Source organism: Callorhinus ursinus, unplaced genomic scaffold (assembly GCF_003265705.2).
Source record: "Callorhinus ursinus isolate GAN/ISIS: 27379988/994484 unplaced genomic scaffold, GSC_fseal_2.0 scaffold1, whole genome shotgun sequence".
Taxonomy (NCBI): Eukaryota; Metazoa; Chordata; class Mammalia; order Carnivora; family Otariidae; genus Callorhinus; species Callorhinus ursinus.
The window spans coordinates 57,431,520-57,455,109 of NW_027397063.1; the positions used below are offsets into that span (position 1 = coordinate 57,431,520).

The 23,590-nt window shown below is 35.1% G+C and overlaps 1 protein-coding gene across 1 annotated transcript in view; it reads right to left on the bottom strand.

The window, feature by feature from the left end:
• The window catches only part of POLQ (DNA polymerase theta), a 126,897-nt gene that overhangs the window by 63,207 nt on the left and 40,100 nt on the right, over positions 1-23,590 (bottom strand). Inside the window, exons 13-16 of the mRNA XM_025874979.1 lie at positions 20,106-20,299; positions 18,476-18,600; positions 16,978-17,221; positions 438-3,547 (exon numbers count right to left, since the gene is read on the bottom strand). Of these exons, the coding sequence (XP_025730764.1) occupies positions 438-3,547; positions 16,978-17,221; positions 18,476-18,600; positions 20,106-20,299 (3,673 nt within the window). The remainder of the gene's footprint in view (positions 1-437; positions 3,548-16,977; positions 17,222-18,475; positions 18,601-20,105; positions 20,300-23,590) is intronic.

A 23,590-nucleotide genomic window follows, 5' to 3' on the forward strand; every position in this document is an offset into this window, starting at 1 on the left:
AGAAAAGAACTGGTCTGGAACTCTCTTTGGACCACCTAGTGCGGGGATCTACTCTAGAAAGGCTGTTTAGGTGGGATCTGTGGCTTATGAAGAAAGAGGCACAGGCCTGATTAGACCACAGCTACAACAGTGGATCAGAGCCAGGTGAATGAGTAGTGCCTTGGTGGTCTGCATCAGTTCAGTAGCCCAGCTTGAGCTTTTTTCTCAGGGCTTGGCTCTCACACCCACGTCCTGGAGTCACCCATCCCTTATACCAGATGGCAACTATTATTAATCTAGTTGCTCTCAACAATAGGCTATTCTACAGGTAAACCCACATAGAAGAAACTTCAAACTCTGAATAAAGTTATTACATTTAATATCCAAGTCTGAAATGGCTCAGGCCCATCCCAACCCACTATTTTACATATAAACATGAGAATATAAAAAATTCTTACCTTGCTTAAACCTACCACCAATAGCAGCACTTTTAGAGGATGTCAAATTACTGATCTTTTCACAAGCCAGTGAGATGGAAAATCGCTTTTTGCACTGCCACTCCTTAATGAATGTCCGAAAGAGAGTTTGGTCACTTGCTACATCAATTATGGCCAAACTTCCTGGGCTGAACGAGGCTGGAGTTAACTGCGATCCATCCTGTGATAACTGCAGTGAAAAACTTGTGTCTCTAATAGGTCTGTCCTCTTTTAAACCATTTCTACTCTCTGAACTTAAATCTTGTTTTTTAATATTTGAAGATGAGCCAAATGAGTAACTTTCACCAAGCTGTAAAACACTATGTGTTTTCTGAAGTTTTACAGAAGATGTTCCACGAATACTTGGAAATATCAGCTTAGCAGCAGATGCTGGAATAGGTGTAGGAGGAATGAGTCCATTATCATCAACTATACAGTTCTCTTTACAAGGCAAGTGGGATGAGGTTTCAGCATGAAGGGCATTGGGCTCCAGTGCCCCAATCTTGCTTTCTACTTCAATACTAGGGGAAAATGAGATTCCCTGGACTTGATTTGGCTCCACATTTGAAATCACTTTTTGTTTGTCATTTACCTCTGTATTTTTTCCTTTCAAACTAGACAAGTTTGTAGTGGTTAATTTTTGCTTTTCATTTTCTAGAGGACTGGACACTTTGTCTAAAATTCTCTGCAGTCCTGGACTTAAGTCAAATGATGCCCCTGACCATATCAATGAATTATTTTCCCCTGTCTCAGTTAATTTGGGTTTTTGAGACCTTTCATCTTTATCTCCCCCAATTACTTCTCTTTGTGGATAATCATTACCTACAGTCACTGGATGACTTAGTTCTAATTCTCTAAGAGATACTGCAGTATTCTGTTTCTCTTGGACAGGACATATTTCTACATTGTCCAAAGCTTCAACCATCTGAGCAGAATCCATTTCTGAAAATATAATAGACTCATCACTGAAACAAGAGAACTGTTGCTGATTATTTTGATTCTCATTTGTATTTGATTTTCTAATTGGGCCCTCTGGTTGCAGAAACACAGAATGACTGAAATGGTTTGATGTTAGTGCAGAAGAGAGGGGTTCTTTCGCTTGTATATCAGGTGGTTGTTCTTTTACTAGGTACTCTTCACTGAAACTGTCAAATAGTAAACTATCACTCAAATTCAAACTTGTTTCAGGAACTGGCAGACATTCTGCTTCTATACCAGTGGTAGTTTTCTTTTGAGGAACCAGAGGTATAACTGGCTTCATATCTTCTTGTGTTTGATAACCTTGAAGAAAACTGTTTAATTGAGAGTCAGTGACAGAAAGTTCATTCCTTTTAAAACAAGGGCCATTTTCCCTCAAGAGTATTGGGGAATGAAAAATTGAGCTTTCTGGAGTCAGGATACCAACCTCATGTGAATCAGTGCCTTGTTTCATAGTATCTACAGTCTTAAGTTCCAAATGATCTATATTTGTCACTCCTGGAGAATGTTGTTCACCAGGAAAAGTAATATGAATCTCATTCTGAAAAGAGCATACCGAACTCTGGTTGTCTAAGCTCTTCTGCCTCGTCCCTGTTGCCAGATTGGCATCCTTTGCTCCTTGTTTGGCATTTTCAGTTGCCATCTGTTGTATTATTTCCTCTGACTGAGTATCCAGGTAGAAACTATATTCAAATTCACAAGGAACTAAACCTAAGTCAGAAACACAATTATTCTTAGTTTTGTTTGCTGCATAAGCTTCTGTTTTTTCTTGTATTCTAGAGGTATTTAGAAAATTCTCCTGCTGGCCTCCTGATTCTCCAGTTGGGAGATGTATTCTGAGTATCTCAGCACTACTTATATTATCTCCTGATACCTGAAAATTATTTGATTTATTTTCCTCACCATTAAACTTCATACTTCCACACTTGATAATAACATTTGAGTCTCTATTCATATAACTACTGCCTGTCTCACAGGGCATTTGTCTCTCTACTATTTTTTTCTGTTTGGTATAAGTGTTTGTCTGTTTATCAGACTGTTTTTCTGGGCACTGGTTAATTGAGTGGGTGTTGTGTTTTACATAAACATTCTGGTTTTTTGAATCATTTTGTACCATCAGGACTGTGTTTATTTTTTCTGAATCAACAACAGCGAATCCTCTTCCATTTTCACTAACCATACTAGTAGGTTGACAAGTCACTTTTTTACTCTGGGATCGTGTGATAAAATGTTCCACAAAAATATCATTAGTTTTTGTTTTGTTCTGTGAACTTTGTTCTCTTTGTGATGAGAATGATGCTTTGCTATATTTTCCCTCAGCACAGAAAGATACATTTTTAGCAAAAGGCTCTGGACTTCTAAATTCCACATTCTTCTCATCTAAGGTAAATGAGTCTCCACAATAAACAGGATTAGATATAGTTTGTTCCTGTAAATCAGTTCTATACATCCCAGTGTCTTTCACAGGGCTACTGTGTCTAGATTGTTTTACACATTTACTATGTTTCCAAGATCCAGAGGCAGTACTCATCTTTTCTGAACTGAAACTCAGAGCTTCTTTTTTTGTTTTCTCAAATAAGAGAGTCTGAACAACTTTCTCAGTGTGTGTTCTTCCCTCATTCAGAGAGGTTCTTAGCTTTTCTTTACTTATATTCAAAGAAGCCTGTTTTCTTGCTCTGGAAATGGAATGTGCCTGGCGTTCTTGATTCCCATTCTCTAACTTATCATAAAAGGAATTTGTACGCTCTCCACTTTTCTCTAAATCTTGCACAGTATTTGGTGAATGCTTAGCAGAAGAATCCCTAAACATCGAGTTACTTTTTTGCTTTGATGTTAATCTTTTACAAGATCTTTTAGTTTGGGGTATAAATTTCTGTTCCTTTACTTCTGACTCACTGCTGGTCAATGAGTGTGTATTAGAATTTAAAAGGGAATATGGATTCCATTGTACTCCCATTTCGACTAAGTCCTGCTGCAGAATCATTTTGGCTTCTTCCACAATAAGGGCTGCTGCTTCCCTTTCAGTTAAACCTTTTCTGCCAGTCACCCAAATAGTTCGCGTATTCCGACGTTCTTCAACTGCTTCCTCTTCCTCATCCACTGCCTTTCGGGCACTATGTAAGGATGCAGGAAAAGAAAGAAAGAAATGCATTGATTCATTCATGCCTACAGAAATATTTACTAAGCATTAATCTGATCTGTTCTAGGAACTGAAGAAATAGCACTGAACAAGAGGGAAATAAACCTGCTGATCCTAGAGCTTACATTCTAGTTGGGGAAATCAGAAAACAAACAAATGTTAAAACGCATTCTACGTCAACTGATAAGAGTTGTGTACAAAAATGAAGCACCGGGAGGAGATGGGTGGTTCTGTAATTTTTAAATAGCATAATTAGAAGGCCTCACTAAGATAGATTCATGAAGCAGAAACCTTTTAAAATAGTGTCATAAAACTTTCATTAAAAACAAATCCTCCTATGTAATATGAACTCTGGACAAAATAATTGAAGGAACTGGAGAGTGACCAAAAGGAGAAACTGAAAGGGGTTAACTAAAAACTTGAATAAAAACCTGGAGTTTATTGATAGGCAGAATTTGAAAAAGAGCTCAGAATGACTGCAAGAGATATAAAACAATTGGAGAAAGTCCAGAAATGAGAGATCTAGAGAAGGAGAACCCCAAATTCTTCATATAAATTCTGCCCAAATATCTGGCTGACCTCTAATCTATGCAAGTGTGGGCAAGCAGCCAGTTAAAAGTCTAAACAACTGAACAGAGATTTGAGTTACTGTCCACTACAGGAAGACAAAGTTTAGAGTTTGAGTTCAGCCAAGCTGACTGATAAAATATCGATGCTCTTCAGGGTAAAATAATAGATTCTACACCCTAAAAGGCCAAACATATACACAACTGAAGTATCACAAAGGCAAAAAAAAAAAACAGGATGAGACATAAAAATTATTAAAGAAATAATGGCTAAGATTTCTGTTTCCAACAAGGATGGCGTAATAGGGACCAAATTAGCCTGTCACCCAAAACAACTAAAACCTAGGCTAGACACTACAGCTTCCATTTTCTCTCTTGGATTACTTACTCTAGGGGAAGTAAGTAACATTTAAGGACAACAAGCAGCTCTATGAAGAAGCTCATATGGAGAACCAAGCTCCAGCTTGCCAGTATGTGTACAAGTCATCTTAAAAGCAGATCCAACTCAATCCTTCAGATAACTACAGTCCCAGCCAACAGCTTTACTAAAACCTCAAACCAGACCACTAGCACAGGAGCTCCCAAGTTCATGATTCACAGAAACTTTGAGTTAACATATATTTACTGCTACTTTTAAGCCACTGACTTCTTTAAAATATATTTTAAAGTTTATTTATTTTTTTAAGTAATCTCTACACCCAACATGGGGCTTGAACTCATGACCCTGAGATCAAGAATAGCATGCTCTTCCAACTGAACCAGCCAGGTACCCCTAAGCCACTAAGTTCTTAAAGTAATTTGTTTCATATCATTAGCTAACTAATTAGCCAAGTAAAACTATCAAATGTCAAAGATATAAAAAAGAAATCTCAAGGCCTATATATTTAGAAGGACAAAAGAATTATATTCCCATTAGAATTCTTAAAAACAGCATGCAAAGCAAAGAAAGAGCATTTTTCTAAAACTCAATAAAAGCATGGACCAAAAATTTATATCCAGCCAAGATGTGCCTCAAATATTAAGGTTATAGTAAAACAGTTTTAAACATACAAGATGTGGGGAATTCTATACTATATTAGCCCTCAAGAAATCTATTAGTAGATACGTTTCATCTGATCAAGAGATGACTAGGAGTACTTCAGCAGTAAGACCAATGGTAAGAATTTGAATAAATAAAAGTATAGATTATATTAGTTTTCCATCTCTATACCCTAGAAGGATTGGGACAAGGGTGGAAAATTAATGTACAAATGTTATATGTTGAGACAAAGTAGAAATAACGCACTTTTTAAATAGAAGGAAAAGGACAGAAAAAAAGAAAAAGAAAAGTGAGCTCAATGTCGATGACTGTTGTTCAGGCAGTATGTAGGTATTACAGGATACCATTAAAATCTTGGCAAATCAGGGGCACCTGGCTGGCTCAGCTGGAAAAGCATGACTCTTGATCTCCAGGTTATGAGTTCGAGCCCTATGTTGGGTATAGAGACTCCTTAAAAATAAAATCTTAAAAAAAAAAAAAAATTTTGACAAACCAGATAATAAAAAGTACACAGGTACCCACTAGAACAAAAATATATACCTTTCTAAATTTAAAAATAAAACTCCAAAGAGTATCCTTAGGTAGAGAAAGAAACATAGTAAATATACAATACACATAATTATAAAATAATTTGAGAACTGAAACCAAACATTTTAGTTAAATCAGTAAATGTGAATGGGATTAAATCATCTATTAAAGGAAAAAGATTTCAATTTGGCTCAGAAAGCAAAAGATAATTACATCTCAGTGTGGTATATAAAAAGTATATCTAAAAGGAAGTGATTCTAAATGGCTAAAACTAAAGGGATGGACAAAAAAAGGGAAGCAAGAAGAAAGCAGTGAGGGATAGTCTGCATTAAACAAAAAAGGGTAAAATTTTTACTGGTAAAAACAACCACCATAATAAAGACAACATTACTGATCAGTCGTATGTACTATGAGTATTTACACACCAAATAACAAGCAATACTTTAATGAAGCAAAGACAAGAGATGCAAGGAGACAGAAATATATTAACAATGAGTAGACTTCAGTAAACCACTCTCATTAAAAGACAGACGAAATGTTGAGGAGGGGAATAAGAACAAAGAAGACCTAATGAACATAACCAATGAAGTAGACATTATGAATGTATTTCAAACATTTCACCTTTATAATAGAGAACACATCTAGTTTGTATTGATCATGTATTAGGTCACAAAGAAAACATCAGTGAGTACCATAAAGTATATGTGCTATAAACAACACTATTAGATTGCAGTGTAATAAGACTAGAAATCATTTAACAAAATAAAAAACAAAAAGCACTTCAACCTGGGCAAAAGAAGGAAAACATGCAAATTACATAATTTCTAACAAATAAAAACAAAATTTCTACATATAACAGTCTGTGGATTATACTTAAAATAGAGACCACAGGAAAATTTACAGTACTAAATTCATAGTACTACACTAAAAACACAGCATTTATCAATAAAGATATGTCAACAAATTCCTAGTTCAACAAAATATTTAAAAAAGTACAAAATAGAAAGCAGGAAAAATGAAATGTAATATTAAAAGATGAAATAAGGTACATTATCTAAAAAAAACATAGACCTAATAAAACAAAGTCCTAGATTTTTAAAGAATTTAAAAAATAGATAAACCACTAGCTAACCTGATCAAGAAAAAACATAAAGTAGAAATTTATAAAATAGAAAATGACAAGGGAGGAATAACTAATGAAATAGAAAAAATACTTAAAATTCCTAAGAAACTAATTTACAAATCTCTATAAAAATATATTTGAAAATCCAGATGAAATGGTAATTTCCTAGGGAAATACAGATTACTAAAATTGACCCCATTAGAGATAGAAAGCTTAAAGAAACTAATTTCTGAAAAAATAAAATAGACAAAGTGATCAAGAACGAATCCATAGAAAGGCACCATCCAAGATGGTTTCATACAGTAATCATACCAAACTTCTACCAGTTCCAAGACTCTATAAATTACTGCAAAGCACTGAAAACAAAAAACACTTCACAATTCTTTTTTATGAAGTAAGTCTGATACCAAAACTGATACCAAAACTTGAATAAAGATAGGCAAAAAACACACAATGCAAGAAAACTATAGACCAATATTATTTATAAATAACAGTGCAAAAGTATACTATTTTAAATATTAGCAAATGGAATCCAACATCATGTAATAAAATAAAATAACCAAATTAAATTTATTTTGGAACATAGGATTGATTCAATGTTAGGAAATCTATTAATATAATGAACTGTGCTAATAGATGAAATGGGAGAAAAACCCTATCAATATCTCCATAAATACTAAAAAAATTCTTTGACAAAATTCAGTACCCAATCATGATAAAAGTATTCAAGGAAATTTCATTTAATGGACATTTTTCTTAAAATGATAATACACACATACAAACCTACATATATACACACATAGCACAGTCCTGAAGATAGCATCCTACTAAAGTAACACCAGAGGCATTTCCACTAAGATCACAAACAAAGCAAAATGCCCACTATTACTACCATCCCTAATACTACTACATATTAGAGGTATCAGCTAATACAATTAAGAGAAATCAATTAAGAAGGAGATGAACCATGAGAAACAATGTGGGGGTTTCAGAGGGGAGAAGGGTGAGGGGAGGGGGAAACAGGGTGACGGTTATTGAGGAGGGCATGTGCTGTGATGAGCACTGGGCGTTATACTTAACTAATGAATCACAGAACACTACATCAAAAACTAATTATGTGCTAACTGAACATAATAAATAACTGAACATAATAAATAAATAAATGATAAATAAATAAATGCAAGCATATGAATTCATAAGGAAGAAGTAAAATAGCTATTTGCAGATGATACAATATACCTGGAAGAGTCTAGAGAATCAATGATACAAGTAATTCAAACAATAAAAGAATTCTGAAAATAGGATAAAAAATATACAAAAAGTCTTCGCAATACTCAAATAATAACTATGTAGAAGACATCATAGAAGAAAGTCACCAATTAAAATAACACTAAAGATTAGGAACAACTTTAACAAGAAATGTATAAAACCTGTGTGAACAAAACCTAAAACTTCTGTAAACCTATATGAGGAAATCTTTTGAAAACTCTTGAAAAATCACAAAACTAGATCATTTAAAGATGTTACCTATCCTTGGATAGGTTGACAAAACAATATAAAAATGTCAATTCTAAGTTAAGTTTCAGTCTAATCCCAATAAAATATCAACAAACACTTTAACTTTCATATGGGCAAATACACAAGACTAGCCAGAAAAATATTGAAAAACTATGTGGGAAAGTGCCCTATCAGAGATTAAAACATATATAAAGCCTTTATAATTAAAAGTTTGGTACTTGCTCATGAATTGACAAAAAGAATAGTAAGTAGAATAGAAAGTCCAGAAATAGACCTAATTATTTATGGATATTTAGTATATGATAAAGATGGCATCTCAAACTAAGTCAAAGATAGACTTTTTTTTATAAATGGGAGCCATTGGATAAAAGATGAAATTAGATCCAGACTTCACACCATATACAAAATTAAATTCTAAATGCATCAGGAATCTAAATTCATATCTATAAATACTTGAAGAAAACATGAATGAATTCCTTTTTAACCTCAGTACAGAGAAAAGTTTTTCTAAAGCAAAAAGGAAGAAAGAGAGAGAGAGAAAGAAATTAAGAAAGAAAAAATGATTGATTAAAAAATCAATAGAAAAATTAAAATTCTGCATGGTAAAAACAAGGCAATAAAAGCCAAAAAAATTCATAAATTTTGAGAAAATATTTGCAATATACATATAAAATAAACACCTAAAAACGCTAATCAATTTTGAGAAGATTCTTTACAAGGAGAGGGAAAAGACCAAACCCAGTAGAAACATAAAGAAAAGACATAACTAGATAATTCACAAAGATACAAAAAAAAAGATCCAGAAACATATGAAAACATCTCTACCATCACTCACAATTGGAGAAATGTACACTTAAACCATTGTGAGATAAAATTTCTCATCTATCAGACTGGGAAAATGAAAACCTCTAACAACGGATTCTATTGGCAAGGCTGTGGGGTAATAGGTTAGTGAGAATGTAACCTGCATGGCAATCTGGAATCTAATAAAGTGACATAAGCACTTAACTTTTGAAATCCCATGTCCAGGAATTTACTCTGAAGAAACATTACCAACAATATGAAAATACATATGCATAGGTAATTCACTGTGAATTGTTAATGGCAAACTGAGACAAGTAAAATATGCTAACTGGGTTTTCCGGCTCTTAAGTACCAAGTACTGAAAGGAAAGGGTGGCCAAGTGCCAGATACCAGTTTCCATTCAGAAATTTAACATTAATACAATGCTATATCTAATCTGCATGCATTATTCAAATTTCACCAATTGTTCCACTTATGTCCTTTTTCTAATCCAATCTAGAATAAGGTGGTAAATCTAGTTGTCATGTCTCTTTATCTTCCTATAATTAGAATCAGTTCCTCACCTCAGTCTTTGTTTTTCATGACCTTGATATTTTTGAAGAGTACTAGCCAATTATTTTGTACAATGTCTCCCAATTTAGGTTTGTCTGATGTTTCCTTATAATTAAATTTATTTTAGACATTTTTGATAAGAATACTCCAGGAGTAATGCTGTGTCTTTCTCACTGTGTCACCTGAGGAAGTATGTGATGTTGATTTGTCCTAATACTGATATTAGTAATTTTGATCAATAAAATTCTGAGCATTCAGAAGAGGCATAATCACAGCAATAGTAGCCTTAGTATAATACAGAGGTACAAACAGCAGCTAGATCATAAAGAAACTAGACCTAGAATTTTACCAAATGGTGGGGGAGCTGCTGGAAACCTTTCCAGGTCATAGGGGCTGCAAGTGCCACAGTTTATGCTCCTCCACCTTGACAGTACAGACAGAAGCAGGGTCTGGGTGCACTAGCTGGCCTACTACCTCAGTGAGCCCCAGACACTTAGCCCACATCAGCCCCAGCCATCCTACCAAGGCAGCACTAATGTGGCGCCCACCAGGAGGACATCCCCAGTCAGTACTCACTACAGCTCCAGCTGATGCAGCAAGGTGGCACACACAGGAGCAAAACACCCCAGACCCAGGCCCATACTACTCTGGCTCCAGTTTGCTAATACTCCCCCAGCACAGAGTGCTCCAAGAACCCCTGACCCACACCCATCTTAGTTCAGCCACCCTGTCTGGATACCCCTTGTGTGGAGCTCCCCAGAACAACCAGCTTGCACCCACTTCAGCTTCAGCTGTCTTCCCAGTGAACCTTGTGGGTAGAGAGGCCCTGGACAGCCCTGCCCCATGCTCACTTCAGCTTCAGCTATCCTGCCAGGGTGTTCTCTGAATAGACAGCCCAGGGACTGCCCCGGCCTACACCAACTTCAGTTGTAGCTGTCTTGCCAGACCTCCTGTTCCATAGAGAGCCCTGAGACCACCTGACCTAAGCCCACCTCAGCTCCAGTCATGCTACCAGGGCAGGCCAAACAAGGAGTGCCTGGGACTCCATGCCCATGGCAGCCACAGTTCCAGCCAGCCAGCCAAAGTTATTAGGGACACAAAGACTACACAGGATGACCATACATAATACCTTTCCTTCAAGTTTAGAAGTAGCTGTTCTACTCAATTCAAAGGAACAAACACAGAAAATCAAGCAAAATGGGGAGACAGAGGAATATGCTCCAAACAAAAGAACAAGACAAAATCTTAGAAAAAGAACTAAATGAAACAGAGCGAAGCAATGTACTTGATAAAGTTTAAAGTAATGATCTTAAAGATGCTGACTGGACTGGAAACAAGAGTGGAAGAACTCAGTGAAAATTTCAACAAAGAGATACAAAATATAAGAAAGAACCAAAGTTAAAGAATATAGTGATATGAAAAATACACTAGAGGGAATCAACAATAGATTAGGAGATGAGAAGAGACGATCAGCAATCTAGAAGACAAGGTAATGGAAAGCACTCAAGCTGAACAGCAAATAGAAAAAAAAAATTTTTAATGAGGATAGCTTTAAGCAATCTTTAGGATGACATCAAGTGAACAAACATTTGCATTATGGGGCCCCCAGAGGAGAAGAGAGAAAGAAAAGGGGAGAAAATTAATTTGAAGAAATAATAGCTGAAAACTTCCTTAACCTGGGGGAAGAAAACAGGTTCAGGAAAGATAAAGAGTTCCAAACAAAACGAACCCAAGGAGTTCCACACCATGACACATATAATTAAAATGTCAAAGGTTAAAGATAAAGAGAAAATTCTAAAAAGAGCAAGGAGAAGCAAAAAGTTACATACGAGGGAAACCACTTAAGACTATGAGATTTTTCAGCAGAAATGTTGCAGGCCAGAATAGAGTGGCATGATATATTCAAAGAGCTGAAGGGAAAAAAAACCAAGAACACTGTGGCAAGGTTATCATTCACAACTGGAGGAGAGATAAAGAGTTTCCCAGAAAAACGAAAGTTAAAGTTCATCATCACTGCGCTAGTCTTACAAGAAATGTTAAAGGGACTCCTTTAAGTGAAAAAGAAAAGGCCATAATCAAAAGAAATTATGAATAAAAAGATATAAAATATGATAACAAATACATAAAACGTGGGGGGAGGGGAATGAAAATTTTCTTTTAGAATTTGTTCAAACTTAAGTGACCACTGATTTAATATAGACTACTACATATTCAAAATGTTATATATGAACCTCATGGTAAAGACAAACCCAAAATCTGTAATAGGTACACAAAAAATAAAGACAATCAACATAACACGAAAGTCATCAAAGGAAAGAGAGCAAAAGGAAGAAACAAAGAACTACAAAAACAACCAGAAAGCAATTAACAAAAGGACAATAAATATATACCTATCAATAATTACTTGAAACATACAAGTAGGTCTAATACTCCCATCAAAAGACATAGGGTGGTAGAATAGATTAAAAAATAAGATCCAGTGGGCTCCTGGGTGGCTCAGTCAGTTAAGTGTCTGCCTTTAGCTCATGTCATGATCCTGAGGTTCTGGGATTGAGCCCTGTGTCGGGCTCTCTGTTCAGCAACGAGTATGCTTGTCCCTCTCCCTCTGCCACCTCACCCTCCCATGGCTCATGCTCTCTCTCTCAAATAAATAAAATCTTTAAAAAAACAACAACAACAAAAAAAAACAAGACCCATGGGGCACCTCGATGGCTCAGTCAGTTAGGCATCTGATTCTTGATCTCAGCTCAGGTCTTAATCTCAGTGTCATGAGTTCAAGTCCTGCACTGGACTCCACGCTGGGTGTGAAGCCTACTTAAAACAAACAAACAAACAAAAAATGGGGAAAAAAAAGTCTCATTTGTATGCTGCCTACAAAAGACTTACTTCAGACCTATAAAAATATAGAGACTAAAAGTGAAAGCATGGAAAAAGATATTCCATGCAAATAAAAGTGAAAAAAAAAAAAAGCCAGGATAGCAATACTTACATCAGACAAAATAGACTTTAAACAAAGACTATAATAAGACACAAAGAAGGGCATTATATAATGATAACAAGGTTAATCCAACAAGAGGATATAACATTTATATATCTATGGACCCAATATTAAAGCATCTAAATATATATAGTAAATATTAACAGGCATATGCAGAGAAATTGGCAGTAATACAATAATAGTATAGGTTTGTAACACCCCACTTACATCAACGGATAGATCATGCAGACAGAAAAAGAAGGAAACAGTGGCTCTGAATGACACATTAGACCAGATGTACTTAACAGACACATGCAGAACATTCCATACAAAAACAACAGAACACACACTCAGTTCAAATGCAAATGGAACATTCTCCAGGACAGATCACACTTTAGACCATAAAACAAGTTCCAGTAAATTTAAGAAGATTAAAATCATATCAAGCATCTCTTCTAACCACAATAGTATAAAATTAGAAATCAATCACAAGAAAAAAAAACTGGAAAAAAGAAAAACATGTGGAGGCTAAAGAGCATGCTACTAAACACCCAATGGGCCAGTGAAGAAATCAAAGAGGAAATCAAAAGATACATGAAGACAAATGAAAATGAAAAGACAACAATCCAAGATCTCTGGAACACAATGAAAACAATTCTAAGAGAAACTAATAGCGATTGTAAAATTTGTATAATTATAAAATTGTATAATTTGTATAAATTTGTAAAAATTTGTATAAATAACAACTTAACAAGAAAAATCTAAAACAATCTAAACTTACACCTAAAGGAACTAGAAAAAGGTCAAGGTTAGTAGAAGGAAGGAAATTAAGATCAGAGTGGAAATAAATGAAATAGAGATTTAAAAAACAATAGAAAAGATAAAGGAAACCAAGAGCTGCTTCTTTGAAAAGATAAAATTGATAAACCTTTAGCCAGACTCATCAAGAAAAAAGAGAGGACACAAATAAGATCAGAAATAAAAGAGGGAAATTAATAACCAACACCACAGAAATACAAAGAATTGTAAGAGAATATTACAAAAAATTATATGTCAACAAATTGGACAACCTAGAAGAAATGGATAAATTCCTAGAAACATACAATCTTCCCAAACTGAATCAAGAAGAAACAGAGCAGCTAAATATACCAATTACTAGTAATGAAATTGAATTGGTAATCAAAAAACTCCAACAAATAAAAGTCCCTGACCAAATGGCTTTCACAGACAAGTTCTACCAAACATTTAAAGAAGAGTTAATACCTATTCTCCTCAAACTATTCCAAAAAATAGAAGTGAAAGGAAAACTTCCAAATACATTCTACAAAGCCAGCATTACCCTGATACCAAAACTAAAGGCACTACAAAAAAAACTTACAGGCCAATGCCCCTGATAAATATAGATGCAAAAACCCTCAACAAAATATTAGCAAATAACATTCAATGATACATTAAAAGGATCATCCACCACAACTGAATGGGATTTTCTCTGGGAATGAGAGTTAATTCAATATTCACAAATCAATCAACATATGCCAAATCAATAAAACAAAGGACAAATATCATATGATCATCTCAATAGACACAGAAGAAGCATTTGACAAAATTCAACATGAGTTCATGATAAAAACTCTCAACAAAGTAAATTTAGAGAGAACATACTTCAACATAATAAAGGTCACGTGTGAAAAATCCACAGCTGACATACTCAATGGTGAAAAACTGAGAGCTTTCCCCTAAGATCAGGAACAAGACAAGAATGTCCACTCTCCCTACTTTTATTCAACACAGTGCTGGAAAGTGTAGCCACGGCAATCAGACCAAAAAAGAAATAAAAGACATCTAAACGGTCAAGGAAGAAGTAAAACTATCACTATTTGTAGATGATATGATACTATACATAGAAAGCCCTAAAGATCCACCAAAAAGCTATTAGAATAAATTCAGTAAAGTTGCAGAATACAAAATAAGACAAAGAAATATGTCGCACTTCTATACTAATAACAATGTAGTAGAAACCAAAATTAAGAAAACAATACCATTTACAATTGCACCAAAAAACTTGTACTCTGAAAACTATAAAACACCAATGAAAGAAACTGAAGACAGCACAAACAAATGGAAGGATATACCATGCTCATGGATTGGAAGAATTAGTATTGATGAAAATGTCCATACTATCCAAACAATCTACAGATTCAATGCAATCCCTATCAAAATAGGAATTGACTTTTCATAAAACTAGAATACTACTAAAATTTGAATGGAACCACAAAACACCATAGCCAAAGCAATCTTGAGAAAGAAGAACAAAGCTGGAGGTACCACAGTCCTAGATTTCAAGATAAACTACAAAGCTGTAGTAATCAAAATAGTATGGTACTGACACAAAAACAGACATATAGGGGCGCCTGGGTGGCTCAGATGGTTAGGCGTCTACCTTTGACTCAGGTCATGATCCCAGGGTCCTGGGATCAAGCCCCGCGTTGGGCTCCCTGCTCCACAGGAAGCCTGCTTCTCCCTCTCCCACTCCCCCTGCTTGTGTTCCCTCTCTCGCTGTCTCTGTCAAATAAGTAAATTTAAAAAAACAAAAACAACAACAAAAAACAGACATATAGATCAATGAAACAGAATACAGAGCCCAGGAATAAACCCATGTTTATTTAGTCAATTAATCTATGACAAAGGAAGCAAGAATATGCAATGGGAAAAAGACAGTCTCTTCAATAAATGATGTGGGGGAAATTGGACATCTACGTGCAAAGAATGAAACTGAATCACTTCTTACACCATATGAAAATAAACTCAAAATGGATTAAAGACCTAAGTGTGAGACCCAAAACCATAAAACTCCTAGAAGAAAATGTAGGCAGTAATTTCTTTGACATTGGCCTTAGCAACATTTTTCTACATTATGTCTCCTCTAACAAGGGAAACAAAAGCAAAAATAAATTTTGGAGACTATACCAAAATAAAAAGCTTTTGCACAGTGAATGAAACACTCAACAAAATGAAAAGGTCACCTATTGAAAGGGAAAGACATCCACAAATGATACACCTAATAAGAGATTAACAGTATAAAGAATTTCTATGACTCAACGCCAAAAAACCAAATATTCCATTTAAAAATGGACTGAGTACCTAAATAGACATTTTTCCAAAGAAGATACATAGATGGCGGACCCATGAAAAGTTACTTGACATCACCAATCACTGAGGAAATCAAATCAAAACCACAATGAGATATCACCTTACACCTGTCAGAACACCTAGAATTAAAAGACAAGAAATAACAAGTGTTGGTGAGGATGTGGAGAAAAAAGAACCCCTGTGCACGGTTGGTGGGAATGTAAATTGGACCAGTCACTGTGGAAAACAGCATGGAGGTTTTTCAAAAAATTAAAATAACAATACCATACAATCCAGTAATTCTGCTGCTGGGTATTGACCTAAAGAAAACGAAAACACTAATTTGAAAAGATATATGCACCTCTATTTTATCGCAGCATTATTTACAACAGCCAAGATATGGGAGCAACCCAAGTGTCCATGGATAGATGAAGGGATATAGATGTGATAATATATATATATGATGGATAACAAATATATAAAGATCAATCGATTGATCTATTATATCTATCTATGATGGAAAATTACTCTGCCATAGAAAATATGAGATCTTGCCATTTCTGACAACATGGATAGACCTAGGGGATATTATGCCAAGTGATATAAGTCAGACAGAGAAAGACAAATACCATAGGATTTCACTTAGATGTGGAATCTAAAAAGCAAAACAAACTAAAGGCAAAAATAGACTCATAAATACAGAGAACACACTGATGGTTGCCGGAGGGGAGGGGTAGGGCAACAGACAAAATGAGTGAAGGGGAGTAAGAGATAGAGGCTTTTTCAGTTATTGAATGATTAAGTCACGGGGATAAAATGTACAGTATACGGAATACAGTCAATGGTATTTAATAGCATTTTATGGTGAAAGATAGTAGTTACACTTGTGCTGAGTGAGCATAACATATGGACTTTTCAAATCACTATACTGTACAGCTGAAACTAATATAACATTGTGTGTCACCTATACTTCAATTTTAAAAATATTATACATACACACACAAAATGACAGTAATTTGAAGGGGGAAGAAGCACTCTCATTGTCTTCCACTGACACCATGTATGTCATGATATTATCTAAGAAAAAATAGTTTAGTACATTTTCTATCTATTATTTACAAAATGATCTTTCATTTAATAACTACTCGGTGGGGGGGGGCTTTCTTACCTCTTAAAGGGAGCAGCATTTTTCAGAACAGTCTCCACCTCCGCAATATTTGCTCTGGCAAGATCTGCCACAGTAAGAAAGCCAGAAGCATAGAGGAACCTGGCTCGCTGTGCATTAAGTAAGGACACCCGGACCAGGTCGCACAGCTCCCTCTGGATGCCAAATGAAAGACGCTTCTGAAATTGAGAAAGTAGTAGTTCCATGTTGTGCCAGCCCAGGCGGTTGGAAAATACTGTAATCATCCCTAGAATAATCATAGAATATTTATTGAATTAATATTCTTTATAGATAATTCTATTTCTTTAGATTTACTTTTGTTTTGTTGTATTGTTTACTTGTAGAATTGTAAAGTTTAAGAGGCACAAAGTGTAAGTTAACAGGATAGTAGACACATGTTAAGTGCCTAGCTAATTGGTCAATAAAAGGGCTAAACACATTAAATGTCATCTATTCTTAATCATGAACTTGATATTTGAAACATTTGACGTAGAGCATGTTAACACAAAACAAACAAAAAGCCCTCACTCGACTTTATTCCTCTCTCTCATTCTTTCTTCCTTCCTTTCTTTATTTAAAGGAAGAGAGAATTCTTAAAAACAGGTGAGGGACTCTTTTCAACTACAGAAAAATAAGAGAGCTTATTTAAATGTTCAAGTGCTGAGAGGAATACAAAAAGCGAAGCTCCCAATTGATATTTTCTTCAAGGAAATGTTGCCCAGCTCAATAGCTATTCCCTCATGAAATAAAGAGGCCAGAATAGCCAATGCCAAGTCATTAGGAAAATCACCTCCCTATGAGAACATTCGCCCTACAGGCAATTTAAGATCTTTCATGCCAATGAGTTGAAGAGTCTCTCCCTTCTTATGACCTTCTCCTCCCATCTTTCCCTCAATATGCTCACATACGCACACACCTTGACAATGAAACCTTTTACACATATAAATCCACACACTCTCCAGCAGCCCAGGGCTTATGAGGATCTCTTGGTAAAATCAGACCCAGAACTGTTTGCCTAGCTTAGAGACAGGAGTTTAGTATTATTAAGGAGAGACCAGTGCTTCCCTAGAGAAGAGATATTTAGAACAGTCCAAGAGAAATCCAGAAATTCCTATCCATTTGCCATCCTCCTACTCAATAACAAATATTAATCAGTAACTTGATGAGATAAAGGAAACTGTTGACAACTTTGTGTCTATTTCTTCCTGTAACAGGGAAAATGGAAAAAAACAAACAGAAAGGGTGGATGGTCAGCAGTTGCTAAGCAATAGAGGGGGACTAAAGTCCAGACACTCAGCTAGCTGCCAATCCTCTGGAGCAGGATAAATAAACCCAGAGAAGCCACAGTTTTAGGTGTTCTGATGATGACAATTAGGCTTCCCACGATCCCCTCACTTTTAGAGAAGCCTAAAATAAAATGGAATTTGAAAAAAAAAGTAATCTTAACTTGACCTCAAACCACAGAGTCTCAAATAAATGTGGAAACCCTTGTTTAACTGACCTGCATAAACAGCAGCTGACTGTTGTAAAGATTGAATCTGTCCACGACTGCATCCGTATTTCTGGTTAATTTCCTTTAAGGGAACTTCACTGATTAAATCTAATAGCACAAGACTGGTAAAAAACCTGGAAAGTAAATCACCATAAGTATGTAAGAGATGTCTACAATGAAGATATAACATATCTTGAGAAACAAGAAAGAAGCAAAAAGGAAGAGAGGATTTATACACTCTGAGAAGATGCCTAATAGGATATAGGATTAGTGGACAAAGACTGAGCTCAATGTTTATCAAATAAATTCTGACATATGTTAGTACTACAGCAGAGCAAGGAGCTAATATTTATATAACAAAAAGATTTCCTTCATATTTTAATACTGCTAACTAATTTCAAAAAATAAGACTTGGTTCAAGAAATAGAATGGCACAAAAAATTAAAAGAACATTTGATACACGGTTATACAATCACCTACTCATATATCAAAAAAATGACAGAATTTGAAAATAAAAACCAGTACTGACTTGAACAGCAATGGTGCCACAAATAATCCAAGTAGATAAATCCTCATAAAATTTACATTTATGTTATAAATAATTTACTAGAGACTACCATTAAGAAAAATAATTTTATTATATTTCAAAGAAGCTAAGTGATTCAATTTCCCCATCTGAATCTTTTAATTTGCTCTTCCATGGTAATAATCATTTATAATAATGATACAAAGCATATCCTCAAATGAAGCTATGCTAAGTTGTCAGTTCTAATTCACATCTTTAAGGAAAGGAAATAAATAATTAAATGTTCTACTTTATTAAGATTTTATTTTTATTTATTTTGACAGAATGAGAGAGAAAGAGAGAGCACAAGCAGGGAGAGAGGCAGGCAGAGGGAGAGGGAGAAGCAGGCTCCCCGCTGAGCAGAGAGCCCAACGTTGGGCGTGATCCCAGAACCCTGGGATCATGACCTAAGCTGAAGGCAGATGCCTAAGTGACTAAAACACCCAGGTGCCCCTTAAATGTTCTACTTTAAAAGGTCTTCATCTATAATGGATTCTAAACAAGCATTAAGGGAGAAATTGAAATATTGATAAATTCAGTAAACACAAGAAAGTGACAATTTTCTTTTTTTTTTTTTTAGAAGGAGAGCATTCTAGATTTTTTTATTTTTTATTTTTTATTTTTTATTTTTTAAAGCTTTTATTTATTCATGAGAGACAGAGAGAGACAGAGAGAGGCAGAGGGAGAAGCAAGCCTCCCGCCGAGAAGGGAGCCCGACGCGGGACTTGATCCCAGGACCCCGGGATCTCAGCCAAAACTTTGACCTTATTTTTTTGTTAAGATTTTATTTATTTGAGAAAGAGCATGAGCGCGAGAGAGCACAAGCTGGGGAGAGAGGAAGAGGGAGAAGGAGAAGCAGACTCCCCACTGAGCAGGGAGCCCAATGCGGGGCTCCATCCCAGGACCCTGGGATCATGACCTGAACCAAAGGCAGACGCTTAACTGACTGAGCCACTCAAGCGCCCCTAAAACTTTGATTTTAATGATAATGAAAGTGACTTTAGTAAACTGAACAACTACTATATATCCAAAACTGTTTTAAATACTGGACAGTCAAGGCTCCTTGGTATTTACCTTTTATGGATGGCCATCTGGCGTTGCTGTCTCTCAGTTCTGGCTATGACTTCTCCTTTCACACAGCGAGCCAAGAATCCTTCTTCAACTCCCACTAGCTCTGCCACCCGTTTCATAGAAGTTGGCAATTTCTCCCATAAACAGAAAAATTGATACCAATCAATAGTAGTCCAATCCTCAAACATAGGTGTAACCTAAGGGAAGAAGAATCATTCATTAGCTAAATTATTGCATTACAAAAGGAATAAAACTATAAAAGTAGACTTTATATTAAAAACAAAGGCCTCAGCATTTGGAAAAATTTCTAAATGTGATAATATCTCATTTATATAGAAATTTCATTTATTCACAAACAACTCATAACCAAAAGAGACGAGACCACTGAGCATACGAACTGGATTTTACAGAATCCAAGAACTTTAATCACAGACACTTTTAATCCCAACATTCTGACGCTAAGTACAATCTTAAGTATTTTCTGATTTCCAAGAAAGGATCAGGATCAGAAGAGAAAAAGGAGGGAAGGAAAGGAGGAATCAATATTCACCACTGCTATATTATCTAACATACCCAGGGTTCAAAAACAATAAAAACTATGAGACATGAAAAGAAACAGGAATGTGTATCCCAAACACAAGGGGAAAAGCTTGCGAAAGAAACACCTTTGAGAGATTCCAGATGTAGGGAATGTCAAAGACTTCAAAGTAGAAAAATATGGTCAAAGAACAAAAGAAAAACATGCTAAATGAAGTAAAGGAAGGTATGATAACAATGTCTCATCAAGTAGAGAATAAAAATAAAAGGAAAGGATTAAAAAAAAAAACAAATGGATGGGGCACCTGGGTGGCTCAGTCATTAAGTGTCTGCCTTCGGCTCGGGTCATGATCCCCAGGTCCTGGGATCGAGCCCCGTATCCGGCTCCCTGTTCAGCAGGAGGCCTACTTCTCCCTCTCCCACTCCCCCTGCTTGTGTTCCCTCTCTCGCTGTGTCTCTCTCTGTCAAATAAATAAATAAATAAATAAATAAATAAATATTTAAAAAAATGGAAATTCTGAAGGTGAAGAGTATAACAACTGAAATAAATAATTCACTATAGAGCTCAACATTAGAAGCAAACTGGCAGAAGAATGAGAAAACATGAAGATATATCAATAGAGACTATGCAAAAAAACTGTAATTCCTCTGCTATTCCTGAATAAACTCATTTTTTACTTAAAGTTCTCTTTGCTCTGTTTAGAGTTAACAGAGCAAAGCTGTTTTGGAGCAAGGAAATGACAAGAGATAATAACTAAAATCCAAGGAACAAATAAAGAAAAACACAAATCATAAGAATTTTAATGTAACAAGATCTACAAATATACATTTTTCTCTCCTCTCACCTTCTTTAAAGACATAAAATTACATAAATAATAACAATGTACTACTGGGTTTGTGACACCTATAGATGTACATGTATAACAGTAATAGCACAAAAAAGAATAGCATTATTCAAGAATTATGTTTCTATATCTCACTGGAATTAAGTTAGTATAAATTTTAAGCTATATTGTAACTAGGAATAGCTTCAAAAAATAGAGAAAAATTAAATAAATTGCAATGTTATACTAGGAAATATTTACTTAATCCAAAAGAAATCCATAAAAAAATGTACAGAACAAAAAGGACATAAGATATATAGAAAATAAAAAGACAAAACATAGCTGTTACTCCAGGTTACTAATAATATTAAATGTGAATGGGTTAAATAACCAAAGGTAGATTAACAGACTACATAAAAAACCAGAATCCAACTATATGTTGTCTGTAAGAGACACAATATAGATACAAAAATACAAATAGGTCAAAAGTAAAAGGAAAGGAAAAGGGAAAGTATCATGCAAATGACAACCATAATAAATATGGAGTGGCCATACTAATAGCACATAAAATAGAATGTTAAAAAATGTTAATAAAAATAAGAGGAACATTCTATAATGATAAAAGGATCAATCCATCAAGTATATATGAACAACTATAAATATATACAGGGTGCCAAAATACCTGAACAATACTTGGAAGAAAACAGAGACAATTCAAAAATAATAGTTGAAGACTTAAATACCCCAACTTTCAACAATGGATAGAACAAGTAAGCAGATCAACTTAATCTTCTAAAATAACATTCTAAATCAACTAGACCTAGCAGACATTTGTAGAACTCCATCCAACTACAGTGCACATTTGGGGCGCCTGGGTGGCTCAGTCGGTTGAACATCTGAGCTCAGGTCATGGTCTGGGGTCCTGGGATCGAGCCCCACATCAGGCTCCCTGCTCAGCGGGGAGTCTGCTTCTCTCTTTCCCTCTGCCCCTCCCCACTGCTCATGCTTGTGCTCTCTCTCTCTCTCAAATAAATAAAAATCTTAAAAAAATAAACTCTTTAAAGAGAGAATTGTGTTTAAAAAAAAAAAGTGCACATTCTTCTTGAACACACAGAACATTCTCCAGGATAGACCATATGTGGGCAATAAAACAAGCTTCAACATATAAAAGTGTAAGTGCGCCTAGCTGGCTCAGTCAGTGGAATGTGCGACTCTTGATCTCAAGGTTGTAAGTAAAAGCCCGTTTGGTGTAGAGATTGCTTAAGACATACTTGTGTATACTCATATATACGTGTGTGTGTGTGTGTGTGTGTGTGTGTGTGTCTAAGTTTTAAAATTACACAACATATGTTTTCTGACAATCGAATGAAATTAGAAATAAATGACAAAAAAATTTGGAAATTCACAATGTGGGAATTAAACAAGAAACTACTAGTAACAGTGGGTCCTAGAAAATCATAAGAGAAATTGCAAAATACCTTGAAATAAGTGAATATAACAAATGAAAACATTATATACCAAATTTATCACAGGATTCAGTAAAAGTAGTATTTTGAGGAAAATGTACAGCTTTAAATGTCTACATTAAAAAAAATAAGGTCTCAAACCAATACACTAATCTTCCACATTAAGACACTTGCAAGTAGAAGGACAAAGTAAAACCAAAGGAAGAAGGAAGAAAATAATAAAGAGCAGAAACCAATGAAGTAGAAAGTCAAAAATAATAAAGAAAAGTCAACTAAACAAAAATTTGTTCTGGTAAAAGGCAAACTGAAGCACATAAAATTTTGCAAGAGTTTATTTAAGCATACATTGATTTGAATTGGGCAGTGCCAAACCAATAGTGGTTAGAAGTCCTCCACTAACAGGAGCTGGGAGCAAAGTTTTTGTAGAGAAGATACTGAAGCAAAGCAAAACAAAGCAATTATTTGGTTATAGCTTAAGCACTTGCCTTATTTGGGGAAGGCTCACTGGCTGTTTGTGATTAGTTGTTCTCAAGTTTAAATTTCTTAGATTTGAGTGTACTGCCTCTGACTTAAGTTTTGGTTTGCTTATGTAAACTACCAAGGCATTAGCATCACCTCTGTCTAATGGCCTCCTTGTTTAAATACTTTTAACAGTGCTTTA